Source organism: Sander vitreus, chromosome 8 (genome assembly GCF_031162955.1).
Source record: "Sander vitreus isolate 19-12246 chromosome 8, sanVit1, whole genome shotgun sequence".
NCBI lineage: Eukaryota > Metazoa > Chordata > Actinopteri > Perciformes > Percidae > Sander > Sander vitreus.
In genome coordinates, this window is record NC_135862.1 from 13,060,206 (window position 1) to 13,077,949 (window position 17,744).

The window sequence follows — 17,744 nt, forward strand, 5'->3', positions numbered from 1 at the left end:
ATCTCATCACCTGAGGCTCTCAACATACATTTACTCCAACCAGAGATTAAAGAATATAAGTTTGCCTTTTATTTGCACCTTCAGTTAATAGAGAAAAACCCCCACAATAAAATACATTTCAATATCTTTTTTCATATGATATCACACAAGTCAGTTATAATTTATGAGCTGAACAGGTTTCTCCTTAAGCTGAACTGCAGTGACAGTCCTTTAGACAGGAATTTATCGATAGTCCCTAAATCAAACTCCAGCCATTGATCTCCAGGATTGGGATGTGAGCTAACTGTCCTACTGCCAACCATGCCAACACTGGTACAAAGCTTGATTTATGCTTGACGGCTGCGGGTGTCCACACCATAAGACCCCTTCGCTGGGTCCCCGTGCTTATAATACATCAATTGTCCTGTGCAGCCGGTTTTCGCCTTTAAGTGCATGTCCGATAGTTACGTATTGTAACTCCAGATTCTATGAGTATAGGCGTAGCCCTCTAAGAGCTGTCGCTATTGGGTGTGTCTTGCAAGAGTTTTCTCGAATCAAGGGTTACCATCTAGACACGACCATAACAGATTCAAACGCCTCACCACGATTCTGTGTCAGCTCATGTCCGTGCAGAAAGCATATCTAGGGCTTAAGAAGACGTTGCAGGATCCAGAGTAAATGTCTGTCGAATATCCAACTTAACAGTTTTAAAACATGTCAGCTGGAAACATTAAAAAGTCAGCCAGAGATGTTTTCAAGCAACTCATCGAGCTAGCATTAACTTAATTAGCTAGATAGCTACAGCCAGGGCATGGAATTAACACCCGACCACCCGCCAAATGCGGGTGAATTTTGCAATTGGTGGGTAACACTGTCACTCTACCGTAACTATCGGTAAGCAGGGTACGCGGTTGCTTACGGGCCTGGTCCAATCAGGGGCCCGCATCACTGGAAGACATTGATTGACAGCCGGGGCCCCCTATCGCATTTTCATTACTCACACAATCCCAGCAGTCCCACGTGCAGCCACTGACCAAGCGGGAGTGAGAACGGGTAAAATTAATTTCCTTGTTTCTGTTATGAAGGCGAGACGTGGGTGACTCGAACATCTCACATTTACCAACAAAACGTACAGCGAAAGACCGTGCAAAACATTTCAGACCGTCCTGCCAACATGTATACATTGTAACATCAATGTACGCTGTAACGATTTTTCACTCTAAAGTCAGCGGCTGCTGTTTCAATCTGTCGGCTGTCTGAAGCGGGCGGGGCTGTTGCTCCGTTTCCCCCGCGACTGACGCGCACACACACAATCACACACGGTGGATGCAGGAAAAAACGCAGATGAGATGAACAGTTTGACCTAAATTGAGGACAGCTGCGCTGTTGTTGTAAGTGCAATTATAAGTTAAAGTCCAATAAGTACTTTATCAAACCGTATGAATGTGTCCCAGGCCAGGATAGGAAATTAACTAACAATGTAAAGATCAACAAGCCACTGACAATGACAGATATGTTCATATTTGATTCATTCAATACATTATTATTTTGTGTCTTAAATCCACCAGCTGTTTTCATATTATACCAACATTTGCAGCATCCTGAGTTTTTTTGGTAAGGTTCCTAGCCCAGAGTCATTAATGAATAGTAATAATAATTATTCTACCCAAAACAAGTTTCTTTTTTATTTATTTTTTTATTTTTAAGAACTATGCAACAAAAATTGCAGTTATATGCAGTGGCGTAACGAGCCAACACCGGGCCCCTATGCAGGATTATCAAGGCGGGCCCCCCTACTACAGCACGTGATGACGGCGCAATGTCCACGAGTAGGCTACCATGAATAGGACAGGATAGGACCATAGAGACACAGCAATTCCTGTTTTTCACCTTTTATGAGGCAAAAAAAATTGGCTGGTAAAAAGTCACTGTGGCAGGTGGTCAAAAAAGTTAACTTCATGCCCTGGCTACAGCTGATATCAACAGTCGCTGTCTGAAGTCAAGGTCACGTTGTTTTAAAATATACTATCAATTTCCATTGATAAATGTGCTACCGTTATTGTAAACTGCATGCACAGTGCGAGAATGGAAAGCTTGACAGGCGTAGCAAATGACGGGGCAGGGCTTACCTTGATAATGACCACTCCTACTTTTTCTGACCCTTGTTCCCTCAGGTGTGGATGACGGAGCTGACATCCCAAGAGAGATGGTCGCAGGCATTTATGAAAGGATCCAACAAAGAGAGCTCCGCTCCAACGAAGACCACGTCACCTATGTGAGCCGTGTGGAGCAGTCCATCCTGGGCCTGAAAACTGTGAGTGATATTTGCCTTTATGTGCAAGTCATTCCCTTATATCTCCTTTTAGTGAGCTGTACTTGTTTGTACTGTCTCCCTTTCTCTTGTGTCATGTATTTCTTCGCTGCAGTCTGTCCTCTGTACTATCTGTCATCTCCATCTCTTTAATCTCGCCTCTGTAGATCCTCGCTGTGCCCCACAGACGTCTTGTGTGCTGCTGTCGTCTGTTTGAGGTGCCTGACGCCAACAAGACTCATAAGCAGAAACTGTCCCAGCTCCAGAGAGAGGTCTTCCTCTTCAATGACCTTCTGCTGGTGAGGAACCTCTATTGTGACTCAGTACTCAATGGGGGTACTCAATGGGGGTGGCAGTACAGACCAAAGTACGGTACCGAACTCTTACATCTCTCCATTAGTGCATGTATGGATCCTGAGCATGTGTGTAAAAAAAACTGTACCAACAGAGAAAAAAAAAGAAGTGAATTCCCCCTTGCAGGTAAAGGCATGTCTAATACAGTAGGCTACTCCAAATATGCAACTGCAACCACATTTTATTGCCATTTCATACATAATCATATATGTTAATTCATGTTCTGTGTTATGTGTCTCTACTGTAGATCCTGAAGCTGTGTCCCAAGAAGAAAAGCTCAGCCTCATACACCTTCTGTAAAGCTATGGGTCTTCTGGGAATGCAGTTTCACCTCTTCAGCAATGAATGTGAGATGCTATTAACTCCGCTGCAGTTTATTCTCAGTACAGTTCCACCCTGGTGCTGGAAAAATGCTGAGCTAACTGTCAGAGCCATCAACAGCATTGTTGTCTGTCAAGCCTTGATCAAGACACATACTTTGAATGAATTGCTAAGGGGGTCACCAGTGAAACAAAATAAACACACCATTGTCAATTTATAGTTTCAGGAAAGTTGCTTGCTTGCACGGATTATAGGAAGTATTACTTTAAAAGGAAAGCATATTGAATCATTCTTTGAGCTGTTGTCTATGGTAAAAGAATATTCTAATATAACTGACCCTGCAATGGGCACCAAATTTGAGTCAAAAGAATAAAGTATAAATACAGAGCTTACAAATGTGGAGGACCTTGTATACTGTATCTACCATCTGTATTCAGGCAAAGTGGTGGTTTGAGCGAAATGAATTTAAATCAAAATTCTAAATTCTAAAATTTGACCTTGTGGTAAGGAGATTGCCCAACTTTATACAATTCATGTTGAGGGGAAGATGAATGTCTGTAAGTTACTGAATTGACATTCATTGAGTCAGGACGCCAACATGGCTACATTTGTTTGCGTGAAAAAAAAGAACTGCTGATGTTCAGTATGTATAAGCTTCCTGATATTTCTGCAAAACAAGTTGCAAGCTTCAAAGAAGCCACTGCTGCCAACAGAGACACATTTGGTCATTAACCTAAAAACATGAGTTTTTGCAAGTATTCTTAGCAGCAATATGTTGTGAAGTAAAAACTGAAGTAAAAGTTGCAACACTCAAGTGTTTTGAAAAATCCTGAATCCGTTTTTAGAATCAAAGTTATGGTGAAAGCGCTTTCTTTTTCTCTTTGACACGTTGTCGGGGTTTCTCATCAGACTACGCCCATGGCATCACCATGCTGAGCCCGTTTACCTCAGAGAAGAAGCAGCTGGTGAGTTTCTGCTCCCCGAGCGGAGAAGAGCTCAGGAAGTTTGCAGAGGAGCTCCGAGAGGCTATCACAGAGGTCAACGAGATGGAGCAGATACACATCCAGTGTAAGTGAAGCACACACACTTCAACATCATGCAAATTCAAACAAACACACACTGTACCTTATATGGCTGGTTGCAAATTTCTTTCTTTTTTTGTATTGTAGGGGAATTAGAGAGGCAACAAGGCATTCAGCCACACGGCATACACACCAATGGCGGGCAAGTGGACACACACACAGGACACGGATCTCCCTCAGGTGCTGGTTTTGTTCGTGCAGCATAAAATGCATAATACAGCATACATTAACTCATAACAATGTATACATTACTCAAGGCAATGTAGAAAATAGGACAGCTTCATGGAAGAGGGATGCATGAAAAAGCCCACAACAGTGAATAAGAAAATTAAAAAAAGGAGTGGATGATGATCAGAGGGCTTAAGGTTTCTGTAATTGTCAGCTTTTTATTATTAATGGGTTAGTTAGTTCTAGCAAGTATCTTCCCCTAAAACCACAAATTATAGTTTTTGAGTTTCTCCATGTGCCCAGGTTAAAGGTTTTTGTATAAAGTAAACACACAAGACACATGTCAAATGGTGAGTTTTAAAGTGTTCATATTATTCTTTTTGGCTTTTTCCCTTCCTTTATTGTGTTATATATCTTTTTTTGTGCATGTTATAGGTTTACAAAGTGAAAAAGCCCAAAGTCCACCCCAAAGGGACTTACCATCTCCAACAGAAAACACTGTTCACAAACTGCTCCAAACTGCTCTATTGTAGTCCAGCCTTTACTTCCGTGATGTGCGTGCATCACTTTGTAACACACGTTATAATGCTCGCCTAGCTGCTAGCGTGGCACACCCTCATACTCTGCTTCTGACTGGCTAGTAGTCCTTACCTAGCTACTGCGCATGTGCGACTCCCAACAAAGATGGAACAGAAGTGAGATGCCTCACTCTGTAGCTAAAACAGAGAGCTCAACACACAGGGTGAAAAGAGGAGCTGCAGCAATGTGCAGTACAACAAAAATATGATGTTTTTCGAAAATTAAACCATGTAAACCTTATCTGGTACAACCTCGAAATACAATTATGAACCTGAAAATGAGCATAATATAAGCACTTTAAAGGTACTGGTAGTTGGATTTTTTTTAACCCTTTGGCTAGAGCCAGCCTAGCTATCAATTAGCATCATCTTACTTTCAGAAATAAAGCAAATAAGCGTATTCCCAAAATGCTGAATTCATTTAAACAAATGGCAGTCCCCTGTGAAGAACTGATTCTGTTTTTAAGATTCTGTATATTAAGCCTAAATCTTCCCGTTGACTTACAAATTGACCTGTTTCTCCCCCACAGGCCAACAGGATGTGTACGATAAAACCGGCAACAACAACACACTAGAGGTAAGTGCAAAACCCACTCTTGCCTCCCTAAGGTAAGTGCTTGCGTCTCCTGCTCTGTGGGTGTGGTTTTGTATGTGAGTGTGTGTGTGCGGTTAGATAGGGACTGTGCCTCATCCGGAAAATAAAGTTTGCTTTATGCTTCGCTTAAAAAGAGCTCCGCCTTAGGCACATCTCCACTTTGCAGCCAAGGATACAAAGGCCGTATAGAGGAGTCTGCTGTAGTGGCGCTACAAACAGTCTCTTTCTGTGCCTCATGGGTGGATCAGCAGCCACTATGCTTGCCATTCAGCATCCTTCTTTTATCAGCTGCTGCTTGCCAGCTGCACTGTATAAGCCTTTGCAAGCCACCATAAGCCTGGCTGGCTCCTAGAATACCATCTACAAAGCCAGATAAGCTTGATACTGTTAACAGTCTGTCGAGTGTGTGTGGGTGGGTTTGCGTCTGTAAAACCAGCCCTTCCTTTAACTAAGCATAGATGATAGAGGCTGTTTTCCCCCTTTCCAGTTTTCTCTCTGTTTTATTCCTTTACCCATTCTTTTCCCTCTCTACTGCCTCTCAGTAAGTCCTTCAGAGTTGTAAATAAGTGTTAGGGAGACACCACGCCCTCGGTGTCACTTCTCTCCTGACACTCCCTTTAACTTTTAGCTTCTCATTCTGACAATTATTGACCATGTTTGCATGTGCACACACATAAAATCCAAAACGTTCCCACCATGATCTCTGACCAAAATCTCTTCTTATTCCACTATCCTTTTCTCTTTCTGGGCTGGTGTGTGTGTGTGTGTGTGTGTGTGTGTAAAAACATGATTGAAAGTGTAAATCATGTAAAAACATGATTGAGAGAAAAAGAGAGAGAGAGAGTGTGTGTACTTTGCATGCGCTCGCTCTGCATACTACCTACCTGCATGCCTGCATGCCCATGTGCGTAACACACCAGAGGGCTGCGTAGAGGCTGCGTTCAGGCTGGTAACTCCTCATGCGTTCTCTGACTGTTCCTAAACTAGGTGTCAATTCACAACAGGCTGCAGACCTATCAACTGAGCCAGCCCAGCATTGAGTCAACGCCTCTGGCCCTGGCTGCGCCACCCGCCCTGCTCAATCCCGTCCAGCCCGGAGAGCTTCGTCCAGAAACACTCATCCAATGCCAGCAGATCGTCAAGGTGATTGTCGTGGACCAGAGCGGGCGAGGGCGGATGGAGGCCTTCCTCAGTCAAGGCCCTGCTACGCATCAGCTTATCCAGTCAGCCATGTCCACACCTGTGCGCGTCAGAGAGGGGGACGGTCCTCAGCCTCCTCTGCCGCCTCCCCCTCCACCTTATAACCACCCCCACCAGTTTTGTCCCCCTGACTCACCCATGCCCCTCCACCACACCATGCCTCTCACCCGCAGACGCAACTCCAGCGGCTCCCGCAGCATCGTCTGAGTCGTCGGCTACTCTAAGAACCCTGGGCGCCAGACATAAGCCTCACATTCACACGCAGCAAAACACACATGCTGGAGTAGTAGACGACTCACTTTGAATGGTGAGATTAAAGCATCGCTAAAAAACAAAAGTGAGGAATATACTATGTGAGACGAATAAAGGGACAAATGAAAAGGAAACCAACAGGACTCTATTCATAGGCTTGACTGAGTGGTGTTGTTTTTGAACATAAAGTAGTTTTGATGCCATTTCTGAAAGACAACTTTTTTCTCTTTCTTTTGTCTCCAACATGTCACCCGGTAGCTGATGGTGTTGTCTGTCTAGATTTCACACTTTTTAAGAGATCTTGTGATTTTGCATCTTTCCGGATATTGATGTTAAGTTCACACCTCTTTGTTTGGTCCAGGGTTTATAGTATTAGATACCGCATTCAGTGAGGAATCATTTTAGCAGAGCTAAACTCACTGCAATCTATTTTGTCCTCATCTCTGCATAATGTGAAGAAACAAGAGTAGCAGCTCATTTGTTTCCTTCATTTTCTAGGGAACAGATTATCAGCATGTGAGGAAGAAGGCCAAGAAAAAGGTAAAAGGCTCTAGGATCTGTACCCTGTCATGTACAGTATAGTGCAGTAAGCAAGGATGTTGCTACTCACTAAACTAACTTATTCCCACCTTCTGACGACAATCATATTTTTTTGTGCTTCATTATTGTGTGTTTTGCTAAACTTGTGTGAGCAGATATTTTCACAGTAGTGTGTGACTGGCGTTTCTCACAGAGCTCAGGAAAGGATTTGCTGCACTGTAACATATATCTGAGTTGTACTGAGAGCAGCGGGCTTGTGTAATGTGTGTTCAGTCTGCTTACTCATGGGCAGCAGGGAGTTGAGTAATCCAAAACAAGGCTAAAACAGCCAGATGGAGCCTTTCTCTTCCTGTACATTTACTCCTAATGGGTTACCTATTGTGACTATTGTTGTTACCTTTGGATTTAGGCAACATCTGTGCCCAGAAAACTCTTAGCTTTAGTTTAAAAATGAATATAAATTGGTCGGCACAGGGTAGACCAAGGTCACCTCACACAAACATCACTCCCCTCTCACCAATTATATTTTTCCTTGCACACTGAAAATTATAAAAGCAGAGATGCATTCCTATACTGAATGTTAATCAGGGGGAAACTGAAGTTGCCATGGATAATTATTGATTTCATCATCGCGTAGTCGATGGTTCAAGCTTGAGCCTGTTTGTACAGCAGTTCGCAAATCATCCGACTGAGACACACCGAACACGTCTTGTACCTTTTGCACCACAGAATATATTGGATATATTGTAAATATATGATATAGATTTATTCTGAAAAAGTGATTGGTTTGCCTAGTGTGTGTATCTACTTATGTATTTGTACAGAGAAGAATCTAGTTTAAAAAAAAGGAAATTATAGTTATTATAGCTATTATTATTATTATTATATCAGGGGGTGTTCTAAATCCTACTGCTACGAGAGACAGGAAACAGGCAGCTTTTATAGAATACACTCCAGTTACCATGGTAACACACACTGATATTAATACAGATCTACATTCTTCATGAAATTATACCATGTCATATTATCATAGGATTATTAAGAGATGGCTGTGTCACCTATTAAGGTGTGTAAAGGGCTATGCTGTATTGGTGAATACGTGCATTAAATCACAGATCATGCACACACGCACACACACACACACACACACATTACATACATAACCGCACACACTGACATGCACATAGCTGCCAAAGCAACAACAAATCCAGCTTAGATTCCCCTTAGAAACTGCTTGATTTCTCAAGTCAGCAACCTCACTTTGTTTAGTGTAAACTCTGACTGACTTGTACTCTACAGCATGATATTATTTTTTTTTTTTTCATTTACAGTACACGGGGGGAGTTTGATTATATGTTTGTATCATTATTGCCAGGGCATGTTGGGTTGATTGATGTCATTTTCTACCCTCTCTCTATTTCCTCCCTCCTTTCTGCCCGACCCCTTATCCCTTCCCCCCCCGCCTTCTCCATGGTTGTCATGGAGACACACCAATCTGCATCCTCACTGTGGAGCATTAATCTTTGCACCCTCACCATATTTCTATAAGGGACATTTCTTAAAGATCAACATGTTTACTAATGGAATATTTCTAATTTTTTTTCTGTTCGAAGAGAATGAAAGAATAAAGTAGTTTTTACTCTCGGCCCTGGACTGTATGTCTGTGTGCGTTGACGCCAGAATCGTCTCCACAATGTCTGCGTCTGTAGCACTCCCAGCCTCTCTAATGAATGAATGTGCTCCAGGTGTGTGAGGAGGATGGTGGAATGAAGGAGCTTATGGGAAATCAGTCAACACAGGTGTTCCTGTGTCCTCCCAGTACAGCCGGTCTGAACTCATTCATTAATGGACGAAAAAACTATATTGAATCTGACTTGTACTTGTGGAATGTCAAGTTGTGTTGTGAGTCTGCACGTGTGTGTGTGTGTGTGTGTGTGTGTGTGTATATGTGTGTGTGCGCACAAGATTAAGAGTACCTAATTTTTCATGGGTGCTGAGTTTGTCCTTAAACAATGAAAGGAGCAAGTTGATAATTTCTAATTTCATATTGCAATGACAAAATGGCTACATTCGATGCAAGCGAGTCTCATAGGAAAGTGTTTTAGCTTTAGGTGTTAAGGCCAGAAAAAATGCAAGTTGCTTTTATTTTGAAAATCACTCTTGAGAAAGGATAAACAAAAAGGAAATGCTGTCAACACTTCGACATAGTCAGAATTACAAAGAGAGTGAAAAAAAACAACATTTTGGCCGAATAAATTATCTTACAAAAACATAAATGATATCAACGTAATACAATGAATACAATACACAGTGACATCCATTTGTGCAAAGTACCTGTATGCTTACAGATAGGATAGAGCTCTCACAGTCAGCTCATCGCCTCGCTCTTTTCTTCCTGTTGTTTCTGAAATTCTTTCTACCTGTCTCCCTTTTGTTTCTCTCACTCTCTTTGAAAACAAGTGGACAAGAGGTTCATTAAAGGGATGACTGTGCTGAGAAGTGGGTTGAAATGGAGCAACAAAGTCTTTGTCGACTGACAGATCGTTCAGTTCAAACTGTGCTGTTCGCTGCCTGTTTCCTCTGCTTCTCCCTCTAACCTTGTGTGGTGGAGGCAGTTCAATCCAGTCTGTGCACAGGTTGCCTCCCAACAAGTGTCCCTCACCACCAGGCAAAGGTGTTCCTCAGTCAGTCTTTACATAGTGGTTTCTTCCCATTCCAGCTCAACATCACCTGAAGACCAGTACAAATGTGTGTAGTCAGCACTGTGCTGTAGGGAGTGTGTTTATTTGAGTGTGTTTATATGTTGTTGTCTACCTTCCATGGCTTCCAGGGAGTCCATCTTCTCCAGAGCAGAATAGCTAACAAACCAGATTGACTGGCTGTTGCCTTTGTTGTTTAGAAGTTCCAGCGTACTTTGGTGCAGGAAGATATACTGGGCCTGAAGTACGCCATAAAACACAGACACACACACACACACACACACACACACACACACACACACACACACACACACACACACACACACACACACACACACACACAATGATCCCTGTTAGCTCTCTATTGTCTTCTGTCTGATAAAGACAAAAAAATTAAATAAAAATGGCAAATGCCAATGTTCTCTTTACAAAACATTGGAAAAAACACATGAAGTTTACAATGTTGATCTCTTAAATGCAAATCAAAATTATGTCACTTGATGCAAGGCTTTTTTTTCTCACTTTCAGGACACAAACTATCAGAGCTGATGTGCAGATTTATTTCCTACTTGCTTAAACAGAAGACAACAAAAAAATCATTTGATGACTCAAACCTAGACGACATACCGGTAGTGACATTGCAGTTGTAGCTGCCACAACCATGGATGTATTAACAGTAAGAAAACTGTATACCATGTTTCAAGATAGCTTCCCAGTCATTCAAATAAAGGTTTCTCACTGGTGCATATGCTGAAAAAAAGGCTTTTTTGGCCCTTAAAGCATGCTCATTAGTGTGCTTCTCTGGCTGAGTGGAGAGATATGGATGCTTGAGAGTGGCTTGCTTTGCTTCACATGAATGCACAGAGCAACTCTTTCGATGGGACCTTGATGGACAATAAATAATAACCTTCATCCCTGAAGGATTTGGTTCAGTTTCTGCGTCTATTTGTTAAACTAAATGAACTGAAACCAACTGAACGAATCAAGCAGCAGGCACTGAAGGCTCAAACTTTACTGCCAAAAGAAATGTACAGAATATCTAGAAATAATAAAACCATAATACTGAGGAGAAGAACAGGCACTAGGCAGAGGGTCCCTGCAGACACTGATACACACCATTGCTCCCTAAGTAATAATGGAATAGAGTCATTTTAGGATAGGTTCATGCTGTTTCAAGAGGGGGGGATCCTGCTCAGCATATGCCTTTAATCCACTGCCAGATCCTTCCCTTTGTCAAAACAAGAAGTTACCAAATGTTTCCTTAGGGGGATGAGATCACAGCAGAACATGAAGTAAAAAAAGGACTACACCGCCATTTGTGGGTCTTTGTTAAGTCTTAAGTCTACTGGAATAACTTAAGACAACCTACTGTATAATACCACTTTATTGTCTTTTGTTTATTCTCTCTGGGTTGTGAAATCTAACCACAGGAATAAAATACACTATTGTATTTGATGTGAACTCACCAGATTCTGTACCATACACATCCTCTCGCTGCGCAGTTCAGCCACCAGACCATAAATATCCACAAAGTCATGATCTCTGACGTGCTGAATGAGGTGGTCGAGAGCAATAAACACACCTGTTCTGCCCACACCAGCACTGAGGAACAATGAGAGATGGACTTTGTTGATAATCTCCATTTAGTCACCAAAAACAGAAGAAAGTACTTAGTGCACTTTACTTTTAAGGACCTTGCTATAGTGTATGCAATGTCAGTAACCCACCACTGACGTGCCACAGTACCTGCAGTGGACCACTATAGTGGTGTTGTCGTGCCTGTGGGCTCGGACAGCTTTGACAAACTTAATGAGAGTGCTGCAGGACTCTGGGACTCCGTGCTCAGGCCACGATGTGTAGTTGAAGTGGCGAACCAGAATATAGTGCCCGTGCTACACAGAGGAATTTCGAAAAAGAAAAAAAGACAAGTTAATGATGACAAGATTGAGACCCCTCTGTGGTAGCAATCTTCTCATCTAACTCTTGATAAGAGAGCATAAAAGTGAATTTCTCAAACTGTTGAACTACTCCTTTAAGTGGTTTGCCTGTAAAACATCTGGTAGCTCATTTCCTTCAGAATAAAAGGCACCTACAGTAATCCACATTTTATTTGGTTTACATTATTCAGTTAGATGGAAATATGGCAAATTAGTCTTTCTGGTGTTTCACAGTTTACAGTATGCACACTTACAGTATGTGTGTGTGTGTGTGTGTGAGAGAGAGAAAGTTACCTTTTCTACTTTAAGGGTTCGGACAGTCCAGTCAGGAAGGACTTCCTCTGACACTTTTGAGATGAGAATGTCGCTAAACACTGACATTGGCTTATTGTCCTCTGGCCAGTACTTGTGACACCGAATCTGAAATGACACACACACACACACACACACACACACACACACACACACACACACACACAGATCAGATCTTTGCAGCAAGTACACTGTACCCTTCCTTGTGACAGAGTTGTAAGGGAGCCAGAAATGAGCCCTCTGGACTGTCCTCTGAATGCTATTTCACAACAGTGGCAAATCTCTCATGACGCACTCTGCCTTTCTCATAACACCGCGTGAGCATGGCGATGGTGTGCGTTCCCGTTTCCCAGATCATCCTCCAAAAGTCAGCCACTGTGCCAGGCAGAGGACCCTGGGTGGCTATGAACTCATTGGGACAAAGGTAGCCCTAGAGAACAGAAAAAGAAAGGCAGAGGTTTATATCTGCAAGCACAAAAATCACTCCAGGAACATACAGACCTACTGAAATTATAAATCAACATTATTCACTTACTTACAAATGAATATGCTTGCTTGTTATCTATTTATCTGACAGAATCAGAAAAGGACAGAGAAATATCTAGAACAAACTCCTCTAATTGCAACAAATGTGCCTCATGCCTGCATAACTACTTTCATAACCTGATTATGACTCAAGTGAGCTCGACCCACCATGTTAATGACTGGGATTTATAGCAGCTGATAGCTGGTACTCACTGAGACAAAGCTGGCGTTGATGTAGTCAGAGCCCGCAGTGCCCGGTTCTGACAGCAGTTTCACTCGGTTGTTGTTGTCTAGACATGGTTTAGTGAGAATATGGTAGAAACATGTGAAATGCAGCTGTTGCATGCGGTTGTGAAATTCATATGCAGTTAATGTTAGAGATAACATACATAATTTTGGTATACTGTAGGTATCATAACTCTGGAAAGCTAATTTTCAGCCTGACCACTTACAAGGTTTGATGTTAGGGAAACGGTTTTTGGATTTGTTCCAGGGCAGGTCAGCATCTGTGGTGGCCAGGTCCTGCAGCAGTTTTGGAAGCTCCTGAAGAGACAATATGTAATACAATAGTATTACAACAGTATTCACATAAACACACATACAGGGGTGGTGATGGCGCAGTGGATATGACACATGCCTTTGGTGTGGGAGACCTCGATTCCTACTGTGATACATCAACCAATGTGTCCCTGAGCAAGATACTTAACCCCTAGTTGCTCCAGAGGCGTGCGACCTCTGACTGTGACATATATAGCAATTGTAAGTGACTTACAATTGCTTCCAAAGCGACTTTGGATAAAAGCGTCAGCTAAATGACATTTAATGTAATACAGCACATGAGGTTAAGGGTCAGGACCCGTATTTTTTAAATATATTTTTAAAGTAAAATGTCTCTGTTACACCTACTTCAAAGTTATTTATCACATTTCTTCTGACCTTAAAAATACTATTACAATTAAGAGAGCACCAGAAGTCTCTAAGTTGGTTAAGAATAACTTGTTGGGGTCCTAGATGGCTGCAGTACAGAGACAGAGGCGAGCATGCACCTTCTGACGTGTTTTTCATGACTATATCTCATTGGTCATGAATAATAAAAAATAAAGCAGTATGTATTATTTAGAATAGGGTCGTTTTAGCTAACTATTTACAGCCCTGTAAGATTTTATCTCCAAATGCTGATTTGATAGGATGTTATACCTCTGTTTTGCATTTGTGAGAGGTGCAAAAAAACAGGAAAAAGGTAAAAAAAAATCACTTTTGCAATCACTTTACATGCATCTTCACTGTCTGCACTAAATTCTTCTAACTTTTTTTTTTCAAACAGCAGACTCTCCTTCATGCTCCAATTTTTTATTTGTCAATTCCAGGTGATTTTCTATTCTTTCATCCCAATTTATGTATTTCTACACTCTTCGAAGTTTGATAAACACAGGTCCAGGTTGTAGGCGAACACTTACAGCAAACTCCTCTTGGAACTTGGAATTGTCATTGGCACACAGATCCTCTACGTGCTGCAGAAAAGACTTTTTGTTGACAGGCCTGACAGAAAGGTAAGAAGAGATATACACTGAATGTGAAGAACGGAGAACAACTCTCAAAAACTCTCCAACAATATGCTACTTGCTGTAAGTTTATTTCAGGATAATAAACATACTTAATACTGAGCCATACAAAAAATGCTGATCTATGCTGCAACTATTGTGTGTATATTCACATTATTATGCAGGATGACTTACTTGAGTGATTTCCTGTAGCTGAGAAGCCTAGATAAAAATAGACAGCAAACATCAACCAAAATAAACAAATTAACTAAAAAATCACAACCCACACTGTGGTATTCTGTCCATGACAGCTGAACTGATCCTCAGTTCAGAGAGTATGTGGCATTGTATGTTAAAGCAAATTAAGTTTTACCATTTTTAATCAAATTCACTTTGATTAAACACTGACTTTGATGTTTCATTCTAAAGAAATTTGTGAACATCAGTAAACTTGAACTAGGCGTGTGGTTATTCCCCTGTGGCTGATGTTTCTTTGCATTGCTGAAGACTTGTAGCTGCGCAGATCCTTAGCTATTGATAAAGCTTACCACTTGTGCCCTCTAAGGCAGCTAAGCCTTCCAAGCAATTTGGAGATAGTGAGTGGATAAACTAATTAAAATGGTCTCAAGAAGAGTAGTGTCGGCACAGCTCTGCAATCCCTGCCAGTGATGGAGGAAAAGGAGAAGGCTGAAACGTTTATGTCACTGATTCACTCAACTGTTGACCTCCACCAAAGGTTTACCAAGCAACACAGATTAATGATTTAAACCTTAATGGTTAACATGACAATGGCGTACGTGCAGATAATGGTAAATGTAAATTGACTGTATTTATATAGCACTTTTCTAGTCTTAATGAGTACTGAAAGCACTTTAATATAGTACAGGAACCATTCACCATTCACACACATTCATACACTGTGGCCGAGGCTGCTATACAAGGTGCCACCTGCTCATCAGATAAACATTCATACACATTTACACTCCGATGGCGCAGCATCGGGAGCAATTTGGGGTTCAGTGTCTGCCCAAGGACACTTCGGCACGGAACTGCAGGGCCAGGGATCGAACCACCAACCTTCCGATCAGTAACCTGAGCCACAGCCGCCCCACGTAAATGAAAGGTGGAGTACAACATGCAAACAAAGCACAAACCAAAATGCGGCACACAGATCAAAACTTACTGGATCACATAAATCTCTTTCCGCCTAAAGAAGAAGGAAGAATACCTGGTGAGAGAAAAGCGCTCAGTGAGAGAAAAACAAAGCCAAGGCAAGTCAATGCAAGTGTTGTGTACGTGCAAGGAACATTATTTGTGCCATACATGTGACAATTAACAAGAAAGAGTGTGTTAATATAACATAAACTGAGCTTAAAAGGTGGCGTTTATACAGATCTCAGCTTCAACAAAGCAGAGAGGCACACTGTCCTGATGACGCCAGTTTGAATTTACAATACAGCTGGAGCAGCTTAGCGGTGACCACAACATGCAACTGTGAAAAATCTACAATCTTTGCTTTTTTGACATCTAAAATGAGTGGACAGCAATATAAGAAAGTAAGGTGCTTAGAAAGCACATACCTAATGGTTGTTTCTTTATTGGCAAATAAAATATAAAAACAAGGGTACTACTCATGTTAAAAGCTTTTCTATGCTGTAGTTTCTCGCTTCATTTTAGCCATCAATGACCTTGATATACCAAAACTAACACTGAATTTGACTTTCTTTCCCACCAGCTTGCAGCACTTATTGTCTGTGCACTTGTGTGTGCCAAAGAAGAAAAACAAAAGGGCTTGACGCTGAATTTGTATGAGAGGATGGTTGGAGAGATTCAGACAGGATGACTCTGCAGAGAACTGAAGGTAAACTATAAAGTCACAATGATGCTGTGTTGTTTCGTAGTGCTGCTGCTTCTATTTTCTGCACAAACTCTACAACACTAGAAGATTTTGTGCTGACAGGAGCGTACATCAAGTTGGCTGCAGCAAAGACATTTTGTTGACTTAAATTTAAACTCTCGTCTGGAGCAGCTAAATCAAGCTTGAACTCATTTAGTGTGCACTCTGTTTCAGCTGCCAAAAATGTGTGTTATATTTGGTGAAGTGACACTTTTGGATTCAAACTAAACACACAGACTAACCGGTTGAGTTTCTCTTGTTTCAGCTCCAGATCTGCCACAGCGATCAGCTGATCCAGTTTACACTTGGTCTCTATGATCTCTGCCTCTCTGGGTGAATAAGTCCCACCCTCCTTTTTCCGCTGATGGATCCTGACATGTCAGTCAAAGACATTGGTTAATAACAAGGTAAATACAGAATTAAAATGAATAAAAAAGGAAACTTATTATTATAACTTATAAATTTATTACTAATTATGCAATGCAAAATTACGAACATTTATATTTCGGGTATTTTTTGTGCATTAATACTAAATTCCAATCAATGCAGAGTTTTGGTAAATGTATGAGTGTTGGCAAATGATTGAGTGCCTGTTGCCATCTTACTTGACGGAGCCACAGATGATGATGATGAGCAACACAGCCAAGAAGAAGGAGAGCAGAACACCCAGAATGATCTGCTCATCTCTGGTCAACAGCCCGTCCACTACAGAGAGAAGGAGAGGAGACAGAGGTGACAACATTACACAAAAACAACACAAACAGGGCTATACAGGATTTATGTTTTAAATTTTTTGATTAAGAGAAATACAGAGATGAATATAAATACCTGCAGTTCTGACATGCTCTGAGTACTCAGAGTCTGTGTACTGGCCATCGATGTTAGTGGCTCTGAACCTAAACCTGATAAATATGGAACCATCAGTGTCAGCATTATATTATTATAAAACATGTTACACACAAAAATGTTGAAGTTGTTCTGTGTGTGTGTGTGTGTGTGTGTGTGTGTGTGTGTGTGTGTGTGTGTGTGTGTGTGTGTGTGTGTGTGTGTGTGGTGCACTCACACATAGACCGTTTTTGGCTTCAGAGGTCCATTGCAGAAATTATCAGTGTTGTTCTCCTTTACACAGTCATCGTTCTCTCCGATCACATACGTAGTGTGATTTTTCCTCACCGAGGACCGGCCGCCTCTAGACACACTGCGGCCATCTCTGACATGTGCGTCTGTGGGCAACGCCCCGTCTCCCAAATCACATGACGGGTTGGGGAACCCCTTGTCCGTCAGGTAAGGGGCAGGACGATCAAAAAATGCATTCTTCCAGTTGGTCAGGTTCTGCATGTCCTTCACTGTGACAGGATGAGTAAGTCAGTTAGAGGGCGAAGAGATTGCAGGGGAACTGAGTCAAATTTCTGCTGACGTTAAGCCCTTTGGCTTTTGCATACATTTTGTCTTT

At 41.7% G+C, this 17,744-nt stretch overlaps 2 protein-coding genes across 3 annotated transcripts in view; one reads left to right on the plus strand and one right to left on the minus strand.

Moving 5' to 3' along the window:
• Positions 1 to 9,026, plus strand: part of iqsec3b (IQ motif and Sec7 domain ArfGEF 3b) — a 29,842-nt gene extending 20,816 nt beyond the window's left edge. The window contains exons 9-15 of one of the 2 annotated variants that reach the window (XM_078256889.1): positions 2,154 to 2,293; positions 2,458 to 2,589; positions 2,892 to 2,991; positions 3,875 to 4,033; positions 4,135 to 4,227; positions 5,324 to 5,370; positions 6,376 to 9,026. In XM_078256889.1, coding sequence (XP_078113015.1) covers positions 2,154 to 2,293; positions 2,458 to 2,589; positions 2,892 to 2,991; positions 3,875 to 4,033; positions 4,135 to 4,227; positions 5,324 to 5,370; positions 6,376 to 6,795 — 1,091 coding nt within the window. In that variant the 3' untranslated portion in view covers positions 6,796 to 9,026. The remainder of the gene's footprint in view (positions 1 to 2,153; positions 2,294 to 2,457; positions 2,590 to 2,891; positions 2,992 to 3,874; positions 4,034 to 4,134; positions 4,228 to 5,323; positions 5,371 to 6,375) is intronic. The other variant, XM_078256890.1, reaches the window with a different exon arrangement.
• A 479-nt stretch (positions 9,027 to 9,505) lies between these two features.
• Positions 9,506 to 17,744, minus strand: part of ptprq (protein tyrosine phosphatase receptor type Q) — a 39,758-nt gene continuing 31,519 nt past the window's right edge. Inside the window, exons 49-63 of the mRNA XM_078256895.1 lie at positions 17,355 to 17,637; positions 17,120 to 17,193; positions 16,897 to 16,996; positions 16,534 to 16,662; positions 15,578 to 15,622; positions 14,590 to 14,616; positions 14,311 to 14,392; positions 13,306 to 13,396; positions 13,067 to 13,143; positions 12,624 to 12,758; positions 12,311 to 12,436; positions 11,826 to 11,971; positions 11,546 to 11,681; positions 10,195 to 10,318; positions 9,506 to 10,110 (exon numbers count right to left, since the gene is read on the minus strand). Of these exons, the coding sequence (XP_078113021.1) occupies positions 10,073 to 10,110; positions 10,195 to 10,318; positions 11,546 to 11,681; positions 11,826 to 11,971; positions 12,311 to 12,436; positions 12,624 to 12,758; positions 13,067 to 13,143; positions 13,306 to 13,396; positions 14,311 to 14,392; positions 14,590 to 14,616; positions 15,578 to 15,622; positions 16,534 to 16,662; positions 16,897 to 16,996; positions 17,120 to 17,193; positions 17,355 to 17,637 (1,613 nt within the window). The 3' untranslated portion in view covers positions 9,506 to 10,072. The remainder of the gene's footprint in view (positions 10,111 to 10,194; positions 10,319 to 11,545; positions 11,682 to 11,825; positions 11,972 to 12,310; positions 12,437 to 12,623; positions 12,759 to 13,066; positions 13,144 to 13,305; positions 13,397 to 14,310; positions 14,393 to 14,589; positions 14,617 to 15,577; positions 15,623 to 16,533; positions 16,663 to 16,896; positions 16,997 to 17,119; positions 17,194 to 17,354; positions 17,638 to 17,744) is intronic.